Source organism: Melanerpes formicivorus, unplaced genomic scaffold, assembly GCF_026170545.1.
Source record: "Melanerpes formicivorus ecotype bairdi unplaced genomic scaffold, bMelFor1.0.p_v2 SCAF_28, whole genome shotgun sequence".
Lineage (NCBI taxonomy): Eukaryota > Metazoa > Chordata > Aves > Piciformes > Picidae > Melanerpes > Melanerpes formicivorus.
The window spans coordinates 3108517-3134988 of record NW_027142380.1 but is presented as its reverse complement, the minus strand read 5'-3'; the positions used below and the strand labels follow the sequence as shown (position 1 = coordinate 3134988).

The 26472-nt window shown below is 41.7% G+C and overlaps 1 protein-coding gene across 1 annotated transcript in view; it reads right to left on the bottom strand.

Moving 5' to 3' along the window:
• PTPRG (protein tyrosine phosphatase receptor type G) overlaps positions 1–26472 on the bottom strand; it is a 427661-nt gene that overhangs the window by 89204 nt on the left and 311985 nt on the right. Inside the window, exons 7-8 of the mRNA XM_068154239.1 lie at positions 18999–19156; positions 14199–14391 (exon numbers count right to left, since the gene is read on the bottom strand). Of these exons, the coding sequence (XP_068010340.1) occupies positions 14199–14391; positions 18999–19156 (351 nt within the window). The remainder of the gene's footprint in view (positions 1–14198; positions 14392–18998; positions 19157–26472) is intronic.

Here is a 26472-nt window from a genome sequence, read left to right as displayed (position 1 = left end):
TGCAATCCACTGAGACCAATGGGATTTAATACCACCTGCAGCTGCTTTCTGCTCTCCAGAGTAAAGAGAGCAAGAGAACCTATTCTCTGCAGGCAGATTCCTTAGTTTTCAACTTATTTTCAGTCCTGATGTTCACATGTACCCTTCAACTTGGTCACTTAAGAGCTGTGCAATTGTAATATTAACAACTTAAATCAAACTGAGCCTCAGTTTCCTGGGCCCACAATCTCCTGCCATATGAATGGGATAAGTACACTCCAGTGTGCTCTACAGGCCCTGGAAACAGTTTGAACCTCTGCAAACACTGACACTATTGGGTCAGTAATTACTTTCATCATAACCCAGTACACTGCTCACATGAGCAGAAGTTAGTTTACACTCCTCTATCTATTTTATTTCATAGATTCTCAATTGTTTGTCGGAAATGTATCACCAGCACAGGGAAGTGTGGCACTTAATGGCCCTTGGCCATCTCCCTCTTATAACAGCAATGGGAACCCACCAACCAGCCTTCCAGTATCTGAAGGGGGCCTACAGGACGGCTGGGGAAGGACTTCTCAGGATCTCAGGTAGTGATAGGACTAGGGGGAATGGAATGAAGCTGGAGGTGGGGAGATTCAGGCTAGATGTGAGGAGGAGGTTCTTCACCATGAGAGTGGTGAAACCCTGGAATGTATTGTCCAGGGAGGTGGTCGAGGCTCCGTCCCTGGGGGTGTTTAAGAGCAGGCTGGATGAGGCTCTGTCCAGCCTGATCTAGTGTGGGGTGTCCCTGCCCATGGCAGGGGGGTTGGAACTAGATGATCCTTGTGGTCCCTTCCAACCCTGAAGGAAACTATGAAACTATGAAACCAGCCTCAGAAAGCTGTGCCTCCCTAACCCTGCCTGCCTCAACGAGGCACTGGTGACTTCTCACTCAGGCTTAAGCTGGTGGCGATGTCAGCAGAGGAGCAGCTTAAGCAGCAGGCAAAAACACAGCTTCTGCTTACTGCAGACACCAAAACCTGAACTTCTGCAGGGGAGACCAAGCCCAGCCCCGTACATGTGAAGCGGCAGAAGACATTTTTCAAGGCACCGAAACGTGAAGGTCAGGGTACTGGTGAAGAACGCTAGATGGCACTCATATGCTATCGAAAAAGTACATCAGGCACTTCCCAACCACAAAGAATTTAGCTCTTTTCCAAGCTTTAAAAATCATGTTTAAAACACACAATTCAAGACAGATTCTCACATTCTTTTCCCCAATATAAACTCTAAACCAAGAAAAAAATCACTCACAATGATATCTAAGAACATGTGCCACGGCAAAGGAGCTGGTCTCTTCTGCCAGGGAAAGTCGAAGTGTCACCCAGCCCATCACACTGAGACTGTTTGCAGAATTATTTCTCCCAATAGGACTTTTCCATCTAAAGCCAACACATTCAGCTTGTTTGCTCTCTGCAGGTATGTGACTGTGTGTATATTTGGCCTTTATTTCACTTCTAAAGAGTCCTGACAGCACTGAAAGGGAGAAATGTCTATTCCTAATGCCTGGACTTGCAGGCTGGTCATGTAGCTCTGCTGCTACATTGCTGAAATAGCTACAGTTCCTAAATAAAAATGATTAAATGCTGTAAACATCAATATTACCCCTACAACAGAGAAATATCTGTATTTGTGCAGCTGTAACTCACATTTTGTAGCTAGCCTGGTCAAGAGAACATTTATTACAGAAATGCAGGTGGGCAGGAAAGATCTTTAGTGTTTGCTTCTGCCATGAGTGGTGGCAATCTTGCAATTTTGCTGTAGAACTTTCTGTGTGAACCAGGATGAGCCAGAAAAGCACACAAACCCTGTAGTACCTCAGAGCATTGACAAAACAAATATGAGTTTCTACTGACACTGAGTTGAAGGGACCAAAATGGCATTCTGTTGGCAATATCACAAAGCTAGAACCAACACCTCGGTCTGCTACCTGCAGACCCCTTCGCTCCTAGTCGCTGCATGGAGCCCACAGGGTTATGGTGCTGTAGAGCATGACACAAAGGTGGCCAGGGCCTAGTCAAGAGGGTACAGCTGAAAGAAGTTGATGTTATAGCTATTTACAGAGCTTTACAATCCTTGGTATGTCCCTCTGTGCTCACCTCTTTCTGCTGAGATAGTCAGATCAATTCTCACTGACATCACTGTTTATTGATAACTGCACCAATAAATCATAACTGCCCCCTTTGAAGCCCTTTGTTATCACAAAATTATGCTTCAAAATGCCAGGCCAGCCTTTGTCTCTCCACCTAATCAAATCCTATCAGAGATAGGAATCCAGGGTGAAGGACTACTCAGACCTATAAGTCTTACCCAGTCCTCCTCCTTCAGGAGAACATGCAGGGATTTATACATTTAAAGTAATCATGCATCAAATTGTCTTAGTAATAATTCAACCAGGTAACCTTCAGAAGAGACTGAGAGATGTACTTCAACTGCAATCCCCCTCTGAACCATGGCTAGCCAGCTGATTTTCAGCAAGGACCCCAAGCCACCCTAGCGAGGACCCCAAGCCACCTAGGAAGGAGCCATGCTATTCCATGCCACTCTTGGCAGCCAGCTTTGATGCCATTCAGAATAGCTCATGGCAGTCAAAGAAAATAAGTGGTTATTTCCCAAGGATAAATAGGAGACTGACAGGCTTGAAGTTAGGAGACCCTCCCTGACTCTGCACCCTGATCCAATCCAAGATCATCAGCACTTTTAAGCAGCCGAGTGACACCAATGACTTAACTGAGAAGTTTTGAAGAGGACAAACCTCATTCACGGCCTGCTAGAGGGGCCCTGAATTTACACTAGTGCTGCTTCACAGTAAATCTTACAAATTTTTCATGACTTGGTATGACTTTGTTCCAATCACTCCAAGGCACATAGCAGTACCTGATGTAATTAAGTAATAACCAACCGTTTCTGTTCAGCCGCTTCTTTTTTTTCCTAACGGCTTACAAATGGGCAAAAAGAAATCTGTTTTTTTTTTTTTTCTTTATAAAATGAAACATATGGTTTTATTAATTTAACCAAACCTGCTCAGGACACAATGGAATTTAAAAAAAAAAAAAAAAAAAACCACCCCACACTTAATCTAATAATTCAATTTGATGATTTAATTAAAGTGATACATAATAACGTAGCAATGTCTGAAAGGCAAAGGGGGAAAAAAAAAGTGTAATGATTTGACCATCTATAAAACAACTGGCATTTTCCACAGATCTAATTTTCCTTTCAATACTCTGTGTGCCTTGGACTTTGGAAAGAAGATTAAAAGAATCACAAGCTCCTTGCCTCTTTTCTTTCCCCCCCCCCCCCCCCCAGATTTGCAGCTGAAGGACAAATAGAAATACACAAAGAGCTTGGGACATGGAGGGAGAAGTCTGCATCTTCCTCTAAATTGAAAAAAAGACATACTGAAGAGAAATGCCAGATTCTCCTTTTCATTAGTTTTTTCAAACTAGGCAAAATAAGCAAAAAAAGACTGTGAATTTAGGATTAATGAAAAACAAGAAAACCTGAAACCAACAAGCAACATAATTTCACACTGAAATGGCAGATCTCAACTAATTGTAGAAAAAATATTACCAATGCTCTCCTTTAAATTCAGATTCTAAGGGATAATAAAAATAGCTGAAAGGCTTTCAGGATGCCTTTCTGTGGTGTAGTGCAATACTGAGCAGATACCTGACCTGACCTGGTCTAGCAGGACACCAAAGCCACCATTCCCTGCCTAGCAAACCATCGATGCCAGGAGTCCTGCAGGCAGAAAAACCTCACCAGTGCCTCAAGCATAGATGCACTCAACAGGCAAGTACCACGGGAATGCCTCACAGTAGAACAGAATAAAATAGGAATGGAATGGAATGGAATGGAATGGAATGGAATGGAATGGAATGGAATGGAATGGAATGGAATGGAATGGAATGGAATGGAATGGAAATGGGAACAAAATAGAAATGGGAACTAAATAGAAATGGGAATAAAACAGAAATAGAATAGAAATAGGAATAGAATATCATAGAATAGAATAGAATAAACCAGGTTGGAAGAGTCCTTTGGGATCCTTGAGTCCAACCTATCATCCAACACTATCTAATCAACTAAACCATGGTAACAATGCCTTGAACGTGACACACCTCACAGCTCTTGGAGTGAAAATAATCCCCTCTCCCTCTTGTTGGGGACGACCTGAACAAACACACTGACTCCTGCCTTATGGAAAAGTTTTGCAGAACAGGGAGGGTTGCATGAATGCATCTGGAGGAAGCCCTCTGACCTAATCCAGGCAGCCTCAGCCAGCATTTCCAGCTGCTGGCTATGTGTGGGGCTATCTGGGAGCTTGACACGGTCTTTTCTCTGCACATCAGCCTGCCAGGGAAGGCAGGGGGCAAGCTAGCATCTTGGCTTAGTTTTTTCTTCCAGGGCTCACTCAAGCCTGGAGAAAATCTGTTTGCCACTTGCAGACAAATGTAGCATGCTAATACAGACCTAAGTGCTGGCCAGGCCAGCCACGCAGCAGAGAATTATTTTCTTCATGTTAAAAACATTCCAACGGCCTGGAACAAACAAAATTAATTTAACAACTCTGCATCCATCTCTCCCTTAATTTGATTTGTATGTTGTATTTGGCTACGTAACCTCCACGAGGCTTTCCTCACTGAAGCCTGATAAAGCTTTATCCAAAAGCTCCTGGCAGCTCCGTGTCAGAGAGGTGAAAGACAAAAAAAAGGCTTATTGTTTTGCAAAAATTAATCACTGATATTAAGACACAGCCATGAAAGCAGAAAGGGCATCTAAGAGAACATGACAGTTCAGGGGGCTCTCTTTCAAAGACAGAAATGCAAAACCAGCCAAACTGTCTGGGTTTCATCATGCTTTCTGAATATCCTACCTGTGGTTATAAAAAGAGCTATTCAGGGAAATTCTGAGAGAGCACAAGAACCATGTATTTGGCTGTTTCTTGAATACCTTCTGCCTGTAAAACAGGTGCTTCATGTGATGAATCCAGTGGCACAGGGCTCAGAGGCATTTATAAAATTCTCTAAAAATGTTCTAAGTTAGCTCTTCCGTACATAAAAATGTCAACACTTTAAAGGTAGTTATTTCTAGCTGTGCTATGCCCTCTTTTGGAAAATCTCTCCCTCCTGCTGCATGTCTCAGCAATGCAAAACTGTCGTTCCTCTTCTCAGTGCTGTGGGACATACGTTGTGTGACGAAACCCTAGCAATTTTCAGCACTTAGAAGGAACATGCCAGTGAATTCCTGAACCCCTCATAGTGAAATGAGCAGGGATCTGCTAGGGCAATTTATATCTGAAAGGAATAACTAGAGGCATCAGGATATACCCATAGACCATTACTAGATTAGGGTCTTGTTTTGCTGCAGCTCCTGGCTATAAGGTGAGATAGTCAGTACAGGGGTTTCAGGCTTTTCTTCCCCATAAGGACAAGCAACTTGGTGGCCAAGCTCTTTGGGGATAGAGGGTGCTTCTTCACCCACTAGGAAGGGGCAGGAGGGACCAGTTCTGCAGGACAGACAGACCACTTGCTGCTGTTGATGTAATGACACCCAACTCCTCCACAAGTTTCTCTGATTTCAAAGAAGCCTGAAAACTGTGGCAAAATACTGTAGCAAGTTCACTCAGCTTTGTAGTCCCCAGGAACACAAACGAAGACAAGATTAAAGTGATGCCATGAACAGAGGAGGGAAGAAAATATTTTCAGCTCTATAAACATATATAAATACATACACATACATGTGTTCCTTCTCATGATTAGACCCTCAAAACTTCAAATAAGCTCTGAAATGCATAAAGATGAATTACGCTGAAATCACAAAACTTGCACTTGCTTTCAGTGCCATGCCAACAGTGTCATGGTAGGGGAAATGACACAGTGCCACGTTCAGCTACCTTGGCATTGGTGTGATTCAGTGCAGATGCTTCAGAGGAGACTGATCCATAATGAACAACAGCAGTCTTTGGGCTGTCGGATTCAATCTCGGAGTTCAGCTAGGGCTGTACTCCCAAGAGATAACAAATAGACTACGAGGATCATACACAGAGACAACACAGGTTTCAACACACAGAGAAGTGCCAAGAGGCATACTTAGAACATTGTCCCCCCTTCTCCTTTTACTAAACGTTTGCAGTATTTTGGCTTTACTGTAGTATACATTGCTAACTTTTCAGAGTGCTTATAAACAACATTATTAATATATAAGGACAATTGCTTTAAAGTGAAGCATGCATTTTTCCTTTACCTTTGCCTGCACTTTGCCAGCAGGCATTTGCAAGCTCTGGAGCATGCCGTGCACACAAATATTTGTGTTGATCTACTTCAATCCACAGGCAGAATGTAGCTAGGAGACAGACTATTTATCTTCCCTGCTCTTACCTTCCTCTACGCTTCAAACAGACAGGGTTGTTTCTTATGGTGTGAGAGACACCGACAGCCTCTGTGCTTGTTTTATGAGCCCAGTGAAAGAACCTCATGAGCAAACTGGCAGGTGGGGCATTTCTGATACAGGGACTCTGGACAAGCTGGGGTTTGCCCCTGTGTTGCCTGCCTGTTTCCTGAGGTGAAGGCACAGCCAGCATTTGGATTCATTCCTGTATGGCTTTCCTTGTAGCATCTGAGTTTCCATGGCATCGCAGCAACAGCCCCAGTTTTACTGAAAGGCAGGGATGGACTGTGTGTTTTACTACGTGGTGTTTGAGCTCAAATGTTTTATATATCTCACAAATACCGTTTCTACAGCTGTGGCCCAAACGCTCAGCAAGTGCAGATCAGCCTCGCACCATCAGATGCCACGCTGGGCTAAACCGATGTCTGCCAAGGATCTGCCCTGCAAGTTTTGTGTTTGTACTGCACACAAGCAGGCAGCCATGCAGAGGGTGACCTGTGTTTAAAATGTACACCTGTGTCCTTATTTACACTGCGCATGTGTGACCACGTTCAGTGGCATGTGCTGAGTCAACAGGGAGAAAGGAGGATCTCCTGCCAGAGCAACATGTATTTCCCATGTTAGCCAAGCCACCCTTTCCCAGGGTCTTGACGAGGGTTGCTTGGACTGGGGAGCATAGGAAAAAGCAGCCAACAGGGCTGGTAGAGCATCCTAATGAGTGACTGAGAGATGCCCAAAATCAGACCAGGAAAAAAGCTTAATTTTTATAGCTTCTTGAGGCTTTTTCCAACACAAGGGATGGGCCGCAGGCACTCCTGGTCCAAAGTACTGTCAAGACTGAAATTAAAATCAGTACTTCTGCAGGCCAAACAGCTGGACTGGAAGGTAGGCAGTGCAGAAAGGAATCCCCTGCAGGTGTAAACAGAATAAATCATCAAGCTGCCTTACAAGTACTCAGCTCTTCCAGCTTCAGTGGCAGCTGTGAAACCAAATCATACTTAAACTCTCACACTGAATTTCTCTTGCTCTTTTGCTTTGGGGTCTTTATAATCTCTAAATAAGTGCAAGTTTTCATTAATAAATCTACTGGCAAGCTGTCTGCTACATTCAGGCACAGACACACATGCTGCTCCCATTACAACCACACAGAAGTTATTACTGGTGAAACCAGAACCTTGCAGAACAGAGCTACTGCAAGGGGAAGCATGAGACCTCTCCCAGGTATATGTACCACATCTTTTTGTACCCGATTCCCCCTTAAAATGAGTCCACTTATTTTTTCTGAAACACTTTGCTGTCTACCTGACTGATCCGAGGCTCTTCAGAAGGCAGCAGCCTGTCCTTTCCTGCTTTTGCATGATAGGCTCCCAGACAACTGCATAGATGAGAACCCAGCATTGCAGAACAAGACATGGATGAGATGGAAGGGATGAGATATGCAGAAAGAACACACTGATTTCTGCCTAAAATGTGATTACAGCAGGTTCACGACAAGAGACTCTCACAGCAATAGGTCAGTACATTTACTTGGAGCACTGAGGCTCAGTGGCAGCTGGGCAGGTCTGTAGTGCAAAGAAGATGCAGGGCAAGCAATTAGCAGCATGGTGTTACCGGCCCCAAATGCAACCTTTTGCACTGAGCCAGGTCTGCTGCAGCAACAGAAATCCTAATAATGCTACATAATTTCACCTGCACCTGCACACTGTGGTAGGGTGCTGGCCTGATTAAAGGGGAATATAATCAGGAAAGGATAATCCTCATAACAACGTGAAGTAAAAAGGAAAGTAGAGGGAGCCCAGATAACCAAGGAAACTAGGAAAAAGTTGTTAATTTATAAAGAAATCTTTCATGATTCTTCTAAAGGGCAAGAATAATCAGCTGCAACGGTACACATATTGTAAATTAACTACAAAAGCCTCTTGCTTATCTCCACTTTCCCTAAGAGATTTAAAGAAAATAAATAGTTACTGTTTTGCTTTAGCATAATGGATCATTTAAAATTTCCATTTACCAGGTTGTTGTTTTGGGTAGATTGCACTTACTGCTACAGAGTATTTTGTGGCCATTTGGGTTTGAGCGAAATAGATAAATGACACTCTGCAAGAGCAGAACTTTTCCGCCTGATGCTCTTTTTGGCCTCCCAGAGAGAACCCAAGGGCATGGAGAGACTGCAAAGTTGTTTAGAGAGTCCTCATAAAACATGGGCATTTAGAAAGCAAAACCAAATTACTGGGAGTAATAACAGAGGCTATAAATGAGACAAATAACTTATTCTCATTCAGAAACACTGCTGCCAATGATCTAAACTTTCTGCCTCAAAATGGTGATGTCACCGCTCTGAATCTTCAGATCTTCGGCTGCTGCTGCGGTGGAGGTGCGCTCCAAGGCAACAATGCCACAACCATGAAGAAAAGGCAATACCTTTGTTGGAGGCCTTCATTTAGGACATCAGGAGCTGTGAAATAGTGAATAAGAACTAAACTAATTTGCTTGAGCAGTGATGTGCCTTTTGACTGCAGGTGGATAGCTGGAGCTACAAAGCATGCAGGAGGGAAAATCCTAGTGTCTTTTATCCACATTTCAGTAGCATTAAGTTACAAGGACTTCCAAACTGGTGTCATTACTGCATAACAAAGAACAGTGAGGAAAATTATCATCTGTACACTACTAGAGGAATGTCCCAGCTGTTCATTTAGAGTCCAAAGCTTAGGAAGTTTTACTAGAGTGAATTTATGACTGCTCATTATTTAACTTAGTCTAAGATCATAATTAAAGATGGTACTCTGAAGCGAATTCCCACTGATGGGAAACAGCATCATTTGAGACTCCAGTGAAGAGTAATCAGACACCTTTGGGGAAGTAATCAGGCATCTGTGAAAGAAAACTCTGATGTCAAGAGCCCCTCACATGGGATGCTTGTTTAAGTGTTGTAAGTCTTACAGCACATTTAATGAGACTGAAAGGTTAAAGGGGTTGTTTTTCAGCATTAAAAAACATAAAGAGAAAGAAACATTTGATGGTGGTAATCAGCAGCAAAATAAAATGGGCAAATATTATTGCACATGAGGTACATCCCAACAAGGAAATGAAACACCTTTCCCTCCAGACTTTCCAAGCCCACACCTTTACTGAAGCAGATAGTATTTTGTAAATACAACTCTTCTTGATGGGACAACACACAGACTCTGGTCCTTGAACTGGATGGAGTTTATGTAAGAATTCTATTTGTCCCTGAAGAGCCATGTACGCTACTAAACTGATAAATAATTAGCAATATCTCTAGCATAGCTGCTTGAAAGCAGCCCACCAAAAGACTGGATGGAGCACATTATGTGATGTGACAGAGTGACACAGTCCTGAGCCACAGAAGACAGGCCAGAGAAGAAATTTTAACAGAGGCAGTCATGTACAAAAACTCAACCACTGCCACTGTCACTGATACTTAGAGTACCTGATGAGTATTTTACAAATACAGTCCTGGTTCAATACGTCTGTGCAGAGAACCTCTCACTTCTCAAAACTTTATATAAATCAGTACTGTAAGACTGGTGAGCCCTCTTGATAAACTTTACAGGCCTGATGATCTGCATGATTTCACAGCATGATCCCCTGTATACCTTGAATCTCTGCAAGTTTCATCTTCTTGAAAAATACTGTGGTGTGATGGTTTATCATAAATCCACCAGTCACCACAATGATATAGCTGAATAGTATTTATCCTGACTGCTATATTTCAGAAATAAGGCATTTAATGATGAACTGTATGGTTGTGAAACAGCTCCAGGGTCAACTTCAAAATTAAGCTCAGCTCCTGGGCTTCAATTAAAGCATAGGTCTTCGGCATATCCTTGTATCCCAGGCATTCAGGCAGCCCTCATGAGAACAGCTTTAAATCTGCTTTTGTCAACAGCAGGGGAAAAAAAAATGAGGTAATGAAAGCCAAGAAAACTCTTCTTGCTAAATTTCAACACAAAAGGAAAACTGGAGTTTTAAAACTCCAGGTGAAAAATTAGCCCTCTACACTACTTCCAATTAGATAAAATATTGTCACCATCATGTATTCTAATGATTGAATATACTGCACCTTCCTTCATTGCCTCTTTAAAATCAAAAAGAGAGGAGGGAGAAAAGAGTAATTACAAAACAAAAGGCTGGTAACATTCATACCACCTAGCAAACTGAATCCAAATGTTCTGACAGATTTGCTTGACCTAGAATAGCCTTTCCCAGAAGACATTTACCAATACTTACAAGGCTTTGCTAAGAAAATCCTCAGAAGACTAGCATAAAGTGAGAAACAGTTTTCTTCCAGTGTATCTGCAGGTTATGCTACTGGTCACAGTTCTGTGACCTGAGATAGCTTTGATAGCTGGGAGAAAAGAGATTTCTGTTTGGTGCCAAACTGTTAAGGGTAGCAAGTTTGTCAATGGACAGCTGCAGAGCTGCATCACTCTCTGATGATGTGAAATTCCCTATTCACCAGGGAATTCTGAAAATGATTCTGAACATTATGCAAATTGTTCTGGGCACATTTTCCCCCAAAATAAGAGAGACTTACATAACGAACGCTACACTGTTTTCTAGATTAGCAATACTGTCCACAGACTTAACAGAGTGTGACAGGGAAAACAAATTGCAAAAATTCACACCGACAAACAAACCCAAACTTCCCCTCCAGAGCTGAAGACCATCACAAACCATATCACCTTGCAGCAAGTAAAAGCCATTTTTGCGACCTTGCCTTGCTCTGCAACAACCAAATCTAAGCGCAGGGAGGGTAGAGAAGAGCCAACATGTGACAGCCAGTGGTCACATTGCTTAATGCAATGTGGAAAGCACTGAGATGCAACCATGAGGTGTGCAGAAGAATCTGCATAAAATAAATTTGTTATGCAACCCTACACTTTTATATTTGTATGCTAGACTGTCTGGCTGGGAAGCGCTCTGTGCACTCGGCTCCTCAGTACTTTTGCATGAATGACACTATATAAAGAAGCACTGTATTTACTAGCTGAATAAACAACAGGTTTTGCTTTCACTCAAGTATTATGACTTCAACTCATTTTATTTATATGTCAGTAGTTCAGAATGTGCAGTGGACCAGGCACATCATCACTGTTCACCTTTGTCAAAAGAAGGGCCAGAAACATCCACGTTGTTATATCTCTGGAACAGCTATAACTCATCCCTGTAACCTTTGGAGAATACGCTACAATCCATTTTGTGTTAGCAACACAGCAGCAACCTATTTATTTTTAAGTTCATGAACAAAATGCACCTATTTTCAGTGTCCCCTGGTGTGCACACAACCCAAAAGTGACAAGTTGACAGAGCCATTACAAAAAGGCTGGCTGCCCAGCCATTAGCCTATAGCAAAAGCTCAAGGGAAAATACCAAATCACTGATGCTAGCATCATACCTGCCATTAGATGGCATGCTCTGTGTTGTCAGATCACAGGAAATGCATGCCCACAACCTGAGGGTCTCACTTGAGCAGCCATAAACTCAAATTCCCAGCAAGCACAACCACAGAGCATTATGGTACCTGGACATGATGGGAGACAACCTAGTGAGAACCTGCTCAGGAAATAAATTCCCAGTACCCAGGGAAGCAAGCTATCTAAACATGGACTAATGATTGTGCAACCTTTCTCCTGCAAACTGGCTCACATCATAACTAAGTCATGTGCGCTTGCCTGAATCTGGGCCCTTCAGTTCTTAAAGAACAAAGTCAATGAGAACCTTTCCAGTTATTCAAGTGTTCCTTTGGTATCAACACTTCTGACTTCAATATCAGCCCATTAACCACAGACCTTAGCATTTGTTATGCTCTGGCAAAATGATGGGGTTCAGTTAGTTACTGTATCACAGTATCACCAAGGTTGCAAGAGACCTCAAAGATCATCAAGTCCAACCTGTCACCACAGACCTCATGACTAGACCATGGCACCAAGTGCCACGTCCAATCCCCTCTTGAACACCTCCAGGAATGGTGACTCCACCACCTCACTGTGCAGCACATTCCAATGATGAGTGACTCTCTCCATGAAGAACTTTCTCCTCACCTCGAGCCTAAACTTCCCCTGGCACAGCTTGAGACTGTGTCCCCTTGTTCTGATGCTGGTTGCTAGAGAGAAGAGACCAACCCCTTCCTGGCTACAACCAGCTTTTGGGTAGTTGTAGAGAGCAATGAGGTCACCCCTGAGCCTCCTCTTCTCCAGGCTAAACAATCCCAGCTCCCTCAGCCTCTCCTCATAGGACTTGTGATCAAGGTCTCTCACCAGCCTTGTTGCCCTTCAGCCCTGTGGGGCTGAAAATCACCTCAAGCATACTCATAATCTTAAACACCATCCAGTGAGGTGAGGAATATGCAGGCGTGTGGCCAAAACAGTAAAATCTTCTTGAATACTGCACCACATGTACCAGAGGTACTTTGGCTGCACTCAAAATACAAACTAGTCGGTTTTGTCACTTTTAACATAATGTAACTATTAACTTTCATCACTATTCTGGGTAAGTAATATGTGCAGAGGATAACTGCAGAAATAAATATCAACACGTGTTGCTATTAAAACCCTGATTGAAAACTGCAGGCCAGAGCATCAGAGCATAGTAGGTTTTCTTCATTCCCAAGATCTCCCTCTCACCTTTGATGTAAATTTTCTGTCCCAAGGCTGCCTTTAATGTACATGAGGTTTGTGTACGTGTATATTACATATATAAAAATAAGCATGCTCCCAGAATAATGAGCCCTGAGAAATACACTCTTCCAGCGCTCTCTCGGGAGGATGAGATTGCTGAACGCAGCTGTTTTCACAATTCACGTCCTCTAAAAACTACACTCTCTGTGCCTGGCCAGGTGAAAATGCCAGGTACAAAAGGGGAGCTTGTAAATCTGCTTAGCTGTTTCCTTCTGGGAAACTGATCCTCTCTTTTTTACCTCTACCCAGAACTGGTTAAGCACCAAGCATTTTTGAAGCTGAACACTGGGAAGTACATCTCATTCCTCCGATCTATAAATACTACCACTCAATAAAATAAAGGCAAATAAAGGCTGCAAACAATATTTATTTCTAGCCTTATTTTATCCAGCACACGTTTCTCTCAGTTTTTGATGTGCTCCTGTAGCCAGGGCTGTCTGTGTCAATGCAACAACTGCAGCCTCCCTTCTACCTCCCTCCATCCAGCTCATTATCCAGTGTCTGACAGAAGCAAGCACCAGCTGCTCTACAAGGACACAAGAAACATTTTAGCAAGACTTTAGAAAATCTCCTGCCTGTAAAGAAGAGGTCTTTTCCCCCCGTCACCATTACCAGGAGACTGATGCAAATGTTCAGGTAAAAGATGGACAGTTCTTCAAAAGTCTTGTTGCTGTAAAGATGAAACCCATAACCACACCTGGACACTCTATGCCCATTTGAACACTCAATGAGTCTGTGCTAATGGGGCCAGAATTTTACCTCTGACCTTGTCCCTTCATGTTTCCCGTTTGTCAGGAATCTCTAAAGCCCTACATCCAGTTGGCAGAAACAGGGACATTTCCAGTTTGTGCCTCACATATTTTTGGCCTTTATTGTCATGGCTCTTTGTGACAGCAAGTTTCACAGGTAAGTGCAGGCACCCAAAGGATTCATTAATTTCTTGACACACACCAACAAGGAATACCTGTAAAACCTGCGTTACTTCTTCAGTAGTTCACAGCGATCCTCAACGCTACCTGATGATAAAACTGACAAACCCATTTCTCCTATTAGTCAAGTGAACAATTATTAAGTGTCATCTACCTTTGGAAGCTTCTGTGCCGAGTGGATTTTCCAAGAGGTCTGTCACATCTTGGCTCCAAGCATCCTTCACGGCAGACTTAGACACCTTCCTGTTGTTCAGGCTTTGCTGTGGTCGGAAGTTATTCCTCAGGTACTCCACGGACTTGACATGGTCTTGCTGTTCAGTGGTGAATATGGAGTAGAAGGCCTCCAGCTGATTGCAGCCATCATGGTAGGAGAGAGAAAGAACATTAATTAGAAAAACAATGTGGTGAAATCCGGGTGGCTGATAAGAAAGTAAAATGGCAGGAAGTAAAATGTTGATGCCAAGACCGATAAACCACACAGGAAGTCAGGCTGCCCACTGAAATCACTGCCAACCGTCTTATCTCGGCACAGTGCTTATCCTGCCCAACCAGGGAGAAGGCCTTCTAGCAACCTGTGGACGTCTGTAACGGGCAAAGAAACATTTTTGACCTATTGTCTGGAAGGATTTTGTGTGTGACACAGTCATGCCAAGCCCTCCTCAGCACTGGCACTGTTTTGTTTTGCAGTACTGCATCAGAAAGTGCTTCCAGATCATTCCATCCCAAAACCCTTCTTCATGACTGAACATCCAAAAGCAGGAACAGATCAGTATGATGATGGAGCACTCTGAAGACTACTTGCTCCAAATGTCCTGACCTTCCTACCAATCACTGTTTCCTCTGATACCTAACTAGGGTGTGAGAAAAAAATGATACAGAAAAAGTGTATTTAGGTACAGTTAGCATATACTCCTCTGGGAATAAGTTTCTTCTGTTGGATTCAGATCTGAGTCATTTTTAATAAAATGTATTAACCTGTAAGAAAGAGCTGTAATTGAAAAACTTTTTCTGTTACTTCTTATCTTAGTGTTCCTTAGAAAGAAATTTCTAGCAAACTAAGTTGAAAATGTTTTCAGCTAATGTTTTTTTTCTCACAGCTATGAAGGTCAGTGTAGCATTTACTAATAGCTTGTTATCATTCAGGTCAAGAACTAGAATTAGTTGCCTTGCTGCTGGAAAAACTGAGCAAGACAGAGCTGGGAAGGACTCAGTCCTGACATTGTTCACATCAACATCAATTACATATATTGATAGTATGGATTTTGGGAGTACAGAATCTGTTTCGACACCTTAAAAGGAAACTTGAATTACACTGACAGCTTAATGACAGGTTACTTTGAAAGCTACACCCTTTTCATTAAGTGCATCTGCCTCAAAATCCATGGAGAAGTCTCTGGGTTCTGAAACTTGCAACTGGACAAAATGATCATTGTAGGCTCAGTTGATACTGAGAAGAACTATCAAAGGAAGGTGAAACAGAGCAGTTAAACATCAATTTTTACACCTTTCATTTCAAAAGTAAGTCTCTCTCTGGACTGGGTGGTATGTTGAGCCAGCTAATGGAGATACATATCAGAACATTATCACTGGGAGCAGTACATGGACAGTGGGAGAGAGAAAGGATGGAGCTCACAGCACTAATCCTGAATTTGGCAGCTCTGCACTAAAACATTAGGGAAATGAAAACCAAGGGAACTGAGTCCTGCTACAGGTAATCACCTCTGAGACAACAGCACACCTCAGACCTGTATATTTTCAGAAGTATCTTCCCCTAATCACAACTGCTTTTTACTGTACAAGTGGGGAAACTGAGGCAGAGGTGCCGCAGGTTACCAGCAGGGAGGTGTGACAAGGAGTTCAGGTACAGCTTCCAGCCTTGAGGTACTGATGGTGGGATTTGGACTGTACTTTTTCTGCATCCTAAATCAGTGCCCTGTGCCCTGGTTCTCAGCTACAATTCTCTGTTTCTTCAGAGAAACATCTTGAAAAACTTTCATAATTATCAGCAGGAGCCCCTCACATGCATTGACAGATAGGTTATACAAGGGGTAAAGGAACTATTATCTTATGTGTTTGTCTTACGGAAAAAAACCCAACAAATGATCCTGCTGTGCACTTCTGTGAAAGCACAGACAAAAACTCTTGTGAATTTACGTATCTTCTGCACTTCATGCACTTGAAACAGCTTTGATGAAGCCAGCTAACAGGGCTTAAGGTTATTTTATGAAAGCTACAAGAACTTGGTTAGCAACTGCTTTTTTCTGAAGTCAAGTCTCTAGGCTTATACATCCATGACATTAATTGAATTTTTTAAACTTTCAGAGAGAAGTTTTAAAATATTTTGTTCTGCCATGCTACCTTGGGGAGGTATAATTGCATTTTAACAACTGCCAATTCAAATATGATTTTTAACCTTACCCTTTTTACGTGTCAAAGTACATATGAAGTAATTTCAACTTCATTTTTACTATGAAAATGTTATCTACCACAAATGAGAAATTAATTTATCTATAGCTGCCAGGAAAAAAAAAAAAATTATAAGAGCTGCAGTCAAGGAGTACAAGAGCTTCCCTTCAGAAGAAGAAATGAAAAGCTGTTGTAAGCCTATTGTAGATACAGGGAAACCCGATCTAAAACTCAGAGTCATGTAATTACAAAACATTAAAGCCTGATGTGCACAGTTTTCTAAGGGCTGGATATACAAATGGCAATTAAAAATACTGAAACCATTATAAGCACAATGAGATAGTCTGAGGTATGCATTACGAGAGATAATGCCACGCTTTGGGTCATTGAATGCACTTAGCTTTACAATGCATCTGCAGGGTGACACAGCTTGTCTTGTTTTGTTGTCTAATTATCAAGAAAGATGATGATGATGAAACACTGAGAATAAAACAGAGAAGCCTCCACAAATGGACCACTTCAGTACTGTTCTTTTTACAGCAAGGTATTTTGCACAAAAGCAAGGATTTAATTGGAACAGCAACAAAGCTTAAACAATATCACTTTCCTCCTCTGGGATTACAGGCTGCTTCACAGGGTTTGTGATAAAGAAGGTTAAACTATGGCAATGGATTATGTTGCACTGTTTCTGTTAGAAGAACAAATAATAATCATAGCAATGGCAGGGTGGCAGACTCTTAAAATACACCCATCTAGAGCTGCCAAGGGGAAGAATACTATTATTTATTCTACATGTGTTGTAGCATCAATGAAAGTCTGTCTACACACAGAATTCCCAGCCCTTCAAGCACACGTGTGCATAAAGCAGCACAACGCCAAATTTTAAAGGCTTGACTTGGCACAGCTACTGTTGTGCAGCACAGAAAAGAAGCTATACCAGGATAAAGTACCTTTACACCATTATAGTGATGGCCATAATTGGTGCTTACCAGTTTATTTGCATTTGTTAAAACAGAGAAAGAAAAAAAGAAGTCGTGACCCACCTGATGTGTATACAGTGTATAAAACTGAGTGTGGGCCAGGCCTCGCAGCCACCAAATAATAAACAGTAAACTTATTGATGTAGTGAAAAGCTACAAGGGATTGCAAGTATCCTGCAGGCAAGGACAGAATTCAAAATGATCTCGACAATCACAGAAATAGCCTGAAAAAAACAAAGGGTCTGATTCAAGCGGGACCATGTGCAGAGAGTCCCACGCTTCAGCCAGAGCAGTCGGCTGCATGAGCACGTCATGTGCCCAGCACTGCTAGAGAGCACTCTGGGAAAAGCCTCTAGCAAAAGGGTTCCTGCTGACCAGAGGCTGAGCATGAGCAGTAGCATCATGTTTTTGTGAATAAGGCAAAATAACACCAGCACAGGTGGCTGGACATGTGAATCCTGCCATGTCCTTCGACTCCAGGATGGCCCCGAATAGAACAGAATAGAATAGAACAGAACAGAACAGAACAGAATAGACCACTCCAGGTTGGAAAAGACCTTTGAGATCATTAAGTCCAACCCATCACCCAATACCATCTAATCAACCAAACCATGGCACCAAGTGCCTCATCCAGCCTCTTCTTAAACACTTTCAGTGATGGTGACTCCACCACCTCCAACACAGCACTCAAAAACAAAAGATGAAAGAGTCTATGGGAGAAGAAACAGGATCTAGAAAACAGGAAAAAATGTCTGGAGCAGGGGCATGGTGATCCCTTTTTTCATCTCTTTGCAGTCTTTGAGAACCAGCATCTGTCAGCTAGGATGACCCAGTGAACTATGCCCTTTTGCTTTACACAATTAATGTGTTAAAACAGTTTGTTTTCAGTGGCTTATCCCAGATGAATAAAAGGAAAAACTAACTTCAGCAGGATAGCTTTCTAAAGACAACAGTCTTCCAATGTCAAAATACCCTCAACTGGGAAACATCTGACTCCATCTAGCCATTGCTTTATTGGGAGTGCTCCTCTCCAGACAAATCCCAGACATTGTGTCTATCTGCATTAAAAGCTGCTGTGTGCTAATTTTAAAGATTTGTGCACCAGCTCTTTGAGCACATAATGGCAGCTTTACTGTGTTATAAAAACAGTTAAGCATGGAGAATTAATGGAAAGATGTCTTTTCTAATGTAATTAGTTCAAATTACTAAATCTGAGCAGAACTGAAATCACTCACTTCACTTTGAAAGGAAAGTTTCAATTACAAAGAATAAAAAGGAACTCCATGTAAATGTTTACATCACAGCTTAATTTAATCTTAACAAAAACAATACCCAATAAATCATTGAGAGGAAACTGGGTTTCATGTTGTACTGTCTTCTTAGGACTGATGGCTCATGTTCAGAAACAATATTACTTAAGAGACAAAAAAAAAATAAATAAATCACCGACACTTCCTTTATTGTCAACAGAAACATTTTTGTTCTTAAAATTAAAATGGCAGGCTTTGAAAACACTGCCTTGAAGAGGGCAAACCAAGGGATGGACTTCACTAACAAAATAAACACACCTGATGGTATGAAATAGGAACAGGCTTCCGAAAAACGATCCACTCCACGATCTCGCTACAGGGAGGAGTCGTCAGAGAGCCTGCGTAGCGGTAGTAACTCCCCAGCGATGTCGGCAGAAGGTCCCTCAGCACAAAGGGATCCAGAAAGGTCTCCTTCTCTGCAGGGAAGATTGACAAGTAGAATTACACATTTATTTTTTTTTAATGTGTCTTTAAAACAGACATCACATTGATAGGCAGCCTAACAAGGTGTAATGGCAACAACATATTTTATCATATATATATATATATATATATATATATACAATGAAAGAGGAAAACAGCCTATCAGGAAGAGTTGTAAGAGCTGATTATTAAAAGAGCAGCCAAAATGCTAGTCAATCCCATACCGAACATCAGCGTTCCTATTTTGAATGTGTGCAGGTGTGAAAAGCCCTCGTTATCCCATGGGCTTATGTTATCATAGAAATAACACCGTGTTCAGTGGTTTCAGCACTCAGGAAATGGCTCTTCAGCTTGATGGCAGTGAGGGTTTACCAAGACTCAGCCTGCTGCTGCTTCCCCACCAACATAGTGAACCCATCCCATTCCCACCAGCAGGGCAAAGGGATGAATGGGATCAGTCCCTCTGTGTGCTGCTGAGATGGAGCAGGCAGAGCAATGCTGCTCAGACATACTCCTCTGGGAGCTGCCGGGGGCAACTGGGGAAGTGTGTGTGTGGGGTGTGAGCTGAGGAGCACTGCTGAAAGGCACTTCAGAAATTCAGTGAGGTACTTGAAGTAGCACCCAGAGCATGCTCATTTAGGACTGCCTGCATCTGGCCACACAGGCATTACCAGAGGTGCTGTTAGATGCAGTCAGCACAGCACCCAAAGTATGTTTCAGGGATAAGACCTTTTCTCCCTAATCCAGAAAGTGTCTTCCCAGGGTCCAATGGTTGGGGGATAAACTCTTTGCTCTGAGAAGCTCCTTGGACAGCCTGAAATCCAAACCTAAGAACTTAAAGCATTTAGCTTCAAACAACAGTGGTAAGCTGGTAATATTTAACACTGTGAAGAAAAATAAATAAATGAAAGGAGGGAAGAGCTGCAGGCAAGACAATTTCCCTGCCATCCCACTGCATTTATCCTGTGCAATTTATGTTGACTCACAGACCAAAGCTTCTTCTCAGCCTGTGCAAAGGTGTTCACTGCCTCAGGGCATGCTGACATGCAAGGCTCTCCCATACATCTCTATTCTTCACTTTCTACATTCCTCGTGCCTCAAACAAGAATCCATGTCTGTGTAGCAGAAATTCACTCTTCTCTCCATCTCAACAGAGCTGCTAAACAAGCCTGCTCCCTGTTCAGCAGAGTGGAGAGGCAGGTAGGCTGGTGATTGACACACACATCTTCCAGAGTCAGAAGGAAAAGAAAAAAGATGAAGTCTAAGAATTAACTTCCATAGCATCCCACAGTTTTCTAGAAGTCTTGATCAAATCAAGAGTTGCCTATGATTCTGTGAGTAGCAGTCTGATACTCAGGGGTAGTTTTTTCCTTCCACTGCTCCTAGAAGGTGCAAATACCTGATGCACTTCAGACATCCTCTATTCTTCCACACAGTATCAACAGGTGTGCAATGTTTTCATAGCCTTTAGCATTCCAAAAGATAAGTAATTATATTAAAGCCAAAGTACACACTGTAAGAGAATACTGCAATCTCACTGACAATTTCTTTCCTTCTAATCCAAGCAGGTATCACCCACTTTGCACCTCAAAAAAGAAAACCATAATAAACCACCTTTTTTCCTCCTCACAACCTATCTGGGGATAAAAACAAACCGTGCTTAGATAATAAATAGTAAAATACATATGATTGGCCAAAGTTCAAAGAGATTCTAATCAAGAAGTCATAATCACAGCAAAAGGTCGTATTTAATTTGATTGGCTTATTTTTATGCAAGAAAAAATGGTTAGAAAACCTGCAAACTCAGTCACAGGATTTGATTTCCAAATGCAGCACACATCCTCACAGCAAAATGACAAGGGTTTTCTATTTAAGAAACTGCCTCTCTCCATATGGAAGCTGAGCACACAGTGGACCGCTACGAATCTGAAGAAGTGTTTGAACTTGCAAATATCCTCTTTGCATTAACAGCCAACGACTATACATGGAATAGATGGGAGGCAGAGGCACACTTTGAAAAGAGTTTTCCTCTTACATTGAAGGAAAAAAAATGTTTCAGTTAAAACTAACAACTTAACTCTTTTTAACTTTTCTAACATTTTATTTGGAATGATGGAATCACTTAAGATGCTGGACAAACATTCCATGAGAAACTGAGAATATGGAGTGTCCCTTTATCAAAGGATGGCAGGAGAACGAAGCTCATTTTGCACTTTCAAGGATTTTTGTGCCATATGCTGACAATATTATATTTTAATAATTAATTGTTCATCAAAGGAAAAGATGAAGAAGAGGGATGCTAAATTCAAAGTTATTCAAATTGCAAACATGAATAATGCATGACTTTTATATTAAATACACACTGTATTAAGTAGTCTACATTTCATCCAACTCTGTCTTTCATTTTTAAACATTTTGAACTACAATATGAATAATCAACCAAGGGAAGCTTATTTAGACAGAGAAATACCTTATTTGAATGCAAACTGGAAGTATCTGGCTATGATTAAATTTTGGTTATCAATTAGGATGGCTTTTTTCCTGAGCATTTGGAAAGTCATAGTCAGCTGTGAAAAAAAGAGTGTTTCTTGAGGAAGAAGTAGCTTTGCTAATACACAGTTAAAGCAGGGCAGGGCGTACTCGAGCAAATATTTCATGGCTACAAGCAGTGCTCTAAGTTTTCATTAATGAATTCCAAAGATTAAAATTAAAAAAAACACCAACATATAATTGGATTAAAGTGACTACTAAAACAGATTATAATCAATTGATTATGCTTTAATAGCCTAACACTTTTGAAAAGAGACCATTCATTTGTATCAGCTCCATCTAGATGCATAGTGCAGAGTTTTAGAAACCAGAGTCAAACAGTTCACGTGAAGCTTAAATAAAAAGGGAATTGGAAATTTAGGAGTCTATGTCCCATACATTCAGGGGTATCTGAAACAGCACATGCCATGAAGTTCTCTTTCTAAGAGCTTGAGATGGTTTTGAAAATGGGATTTTCAAGTCACTTCAAATCAGTTATTGTTGTGGTAAAACTGTACGGAGAATAATTGCAAGCTAAGCAACAGCTTTCACTAAATATGGTAGAAATATTTTACATACATATACATACACTCATATGTGTGTATATATATTTCCTACCAAATGGGAAAGAACAACCTTGGAAATAATATCAAACTCTTGACTTCACTGTCTTTTATGACCAGCTCTTATTTTTCCATTTTTGGTTCAGGGAATGGGCACAAACTGTGCCCGAAAAGCTGGGAACAGACTGAGCAGAGTAAGGAGTTTCTAGAAGGGGGAAAGTGAACAAGGCTGGGAACTACATGATCTACAAGACAGGATTTGCTGACAGGTACTGGGAAATAACTGGCAAAAGTAATAAAATGTACCAATGAAAAGAGGTTTCCACCTGCAAATACCTGTGAACCACTGCAATCAACACTGCACAACAGATCTATGAGCCACCTACTTGTTCTTACACAGAAACCTGAGGCCCACATCAAAGCAGCCTCTTCTGCTGCTCTCTGACCTACTACTATCTCAGCACACCAATGCAGATGGCACCCAAGCATTAAAATAAGCAACAAGGAAATCAGAGTCCCAGAGATCGTGACCCTAATGATAGCCTCTCAAAGCTACAGAACATTGTTCTGGGAAAGCAGCAATAAATGTACTGCTATGGCCACCACTCCCTGGCAATGCAGGGAAGAGCAGCACTCGAAATATCTATAGATGCTCCACTAAATGCAGTACAGCCAATTTCTTTGTTTACAGCACCAAGGCTCTTAAAATAGTGTTCTCTCTGATATTTCCAAAGGAAAAATTAGCAAGTACCGCAGATTCATTTCTGGCAATTAAGACAATGAATGACATTTAAGCTACTGAGTGTTCCACACCATAAAAGGACAATATTGTGTTTTAACTCTTACAGTCACAAAAAAACCAATTAACAGAGCCAGCTGGTAACATATCTGACCTTCTGATGTCTACCTCATGGTCCTTCTCCCCTAACAGCAACATGAAAAGTCATGGACAGTATATCCTTCGCTTTGCCTGGTTAATCTCCCTACTGTTTTGCATGGGACCATGGGCCATTTTTCATACAGCCTAAACCCAAAGGCAGAGCAATTGCAGACTAGCTTTAGAAAGTGGGCCTGTTTACGCTCTTTATTTGTCAACGCATCACCACTAGATGTAAACTAATGCTGAATTGTGCACAACAGTTTTCCAAGCAGAGCTTAATCCAGATACCAGTAGTGGGTGTCCACCAGCTACTGCAGTTTTCACAAGCTGATGCCAACAAGCATAGGAAGAGCCATCAGTTGAATGTTTGGAGTTCAAGGACTGACTTGCCAAAATCCTATTCTGTGGAATGCTGGATAAAGACAGATCTGAAGAATTTTAACCAAATCACTGCTGATTAAGAGGGTTCTTGAGATATGCAGGTAAACAGCACACAACTATCTGCAATCAAAACTCTGTTTAAATCTAACAGAAACTTGGATTAGAGATCACAAGAAAATAACTACATGCCAAGTCCATTTATATCTCACAGAACGCTTTGGGACTTTCATCATGTTTTTCTGTAAGAAAACAGGAACTTGGCTGCATTGAAAACAATATCTTAAAATGAGCTTATTTCCAAAATTAACGTATGTGCAATGCCTGATAGGTGGAAACGTTACCCAGCTACACTTTGAATAACCGAAATTTGCAATACGAATATGAAGGGCTTTGAAAGTCTCCCAAATTTGTTAAACAACGTTACTGCCAATTTAATTTTTGCAACGAGCCAAGTCATTCTAAAGCTGCTGCATTCAAACATTTAAAAAGCAAACACACAAAAATAATCAAAAGGACACCATGCCACACACCCACTGAGGCAGAACTCCCCAGTTAAAGCAAGCTGCACACGAGAGCCCGAGCCCAGGCTCATGGTAGTGACTTTAAAGCTGAGATTACAAATATTATATGTTACTTTAACTGAAAAGGTCAGCAGATGAGGACTTGCTGTGTAAATACAGCATGAAGAGCAGCTTCTGTCAGACCTTTGGAGTCAGGATAATTTTTGTTATTTATTGTGCAATGATTTTTCTCACTTTTATTTTTTAAACAGAGCCTCTGCTGAACAATATTAAGGTACTGCAAGGACAGCGAAAGCACAGCATGGTGGGGCGAGCGGGGGGGAAGGGAATGAGATAATAACACTTACTGCCGACTAATTTAATATGAGACAACCAGTAGGTGGTACCAAAAAGAGGAGGAAAGGAAAAAAAGGTAAGTCTGCTGTGCAAAAAATATTGAATATTTCCATGCCCAGTGTTGGTCTCAGGATTAATTATTCCCACTCCTCTTGAAATAGCTCAGGAGGAAAAGGTGGGGATGACAGGTCTTAACTCTTTAAAGAAGTAAAATAAAATTCCAAACTTCTAATGCTTATCATTGCTGATGCAGAGCTTGGCAGAGAGGCTGTCACCATTCTAGGCTGGGATAAGAATATTCCAGGTTTCACAAAACCTACCCTGAGGCAGAGGTACACATGGAGCCAAGTCTGGAAGGACACAGAAACTAAGAAATACAGAATAGGCTCTGGTGATAGGAGCAAAATGAAATTCTGACAAGATGTTTAGAGAGAAAAGCATTCCTGGAACAAGCTACATTCTGGCAGAGGTAGGGTGAAGTAAGGCAGAAACAGTCAGAGGAGCATGGGCTGTTCACAGCTGCTGCAGTGGAGTCAGAGCAAAACTGCCTGTTCTCAGACTTCATCACCCCTCTCTTCTCAGCAAACATCCTCAAAACCCAGCAACAAAGCACCCATCTCCTTTCCCGTTTTGTTCACCTTCAACATCAACCTTCATTTTTAACTTTAAACAATTACAATCTTCTTTTTGTTACTTTGAATTACTTTTTGTGTGTAGTACATTAATTCTATCGTCAGCTCGCTTGTCTTTAGTCAGCTGTGCCCAGCACTGCTTTCTGCAGAGCAGACAGGTGAAGGACCAGAGATTTCCAACACTTCCATCATTTGTTCTTTTAAATGATACAGACCCCTGCAGCTATGCACAGAGCTGCCCTATATAAAGGTGTGAACTTATCACCTCTGCTCTCATCTTCATTTCCCACTTCCCTCCTCCTCCCCTTTGCTCCACAGCAATCGTGTCCTGGCCTCTTTCACATGGCTACTCTTAACTGTGAACACAAGAACAGATCAGAAAACAAAAGAATATATCCAGATCATCCCTGAGGAAAAAGAAATGCTCCTCCACATTTCCCTCTCAGTTTAACACATCGTGCTGCTCTCCCTTTGATGGCCTTCCTTGTTCCAAATTGGGCTGCTGCTTTCTTCAAAGTTTTACTTTAGAAGATTAGGTTCCACAGTATCACATCTCACCCTCACCTCTCTTCTCTGCAACCCCTGGATATTTGGTGTAGAAAGCAAACAGCTTGTCAGGTGGTGTTATGGTTAAAGTTAAAAACAAAAGCACAAACCTGTCATGCTGCTAATGGTGTTTTCTTGTTATTATGCCTTCTGGTGTAATAGATCCACAGGGTAACTAACACTGTCTAGATTGCTTCATTTTTATTTTATCAGGTTATTCATTGGCTTTTTTTTTATTATTATTTTCCCCCTAGAATAACTGGAGAGCTGTGCAACATATTTGTCTTCTATCCTTTTTCATTATTAAAACAATTCTATTTCCATTCTACCTTGGTACAGACTCCCTAGCAGTCCCTGAAACTTTAGTGGTCACCAGCAGCTTCCCTGAACACCTCTTGCCCATCTCAAGGGAGACCTGTTCCATATATTGAGCTTAAGTTATGGCATTTTAGTAATACAAAGGAAGAAGAAAAAAGCAGGATTTTTTTTCCAAACTCCTTTTTATCTAAACAAAGGCTCCTCTCTTCCCCTCACCCCACCCCATGTTTGCAAACAAGCAACAGATGCCATTGACGCACTTCGTACCTAAGCTTTTGATCTGGCTGCACTTTGATTTTCAGTGCTCACTTTTGACAAGGAAGGGAATAAGAGCCCCATTTTTGTGACATTAATAGAGGCTTTTCTGCTGTGGTAATTTATTTGTGCTCTGCTAATAATTTTCTGCTGATCTGTGTAGATTCTTGGCAACAGACGCAGGGAACAGACAGAGTGACAAAACATGGTTTCCATCACCATGAAAGATTTTCCTGGGGTCTGGGGGTAGGGTGGCTGCTCTCCTTCTGTCAACCATTTGCCTACATGGTGAAACAGGACTGTGCAGAGCACCTGTGCCCTGGCTTGGAGAGGGCAAACGCTGCACAG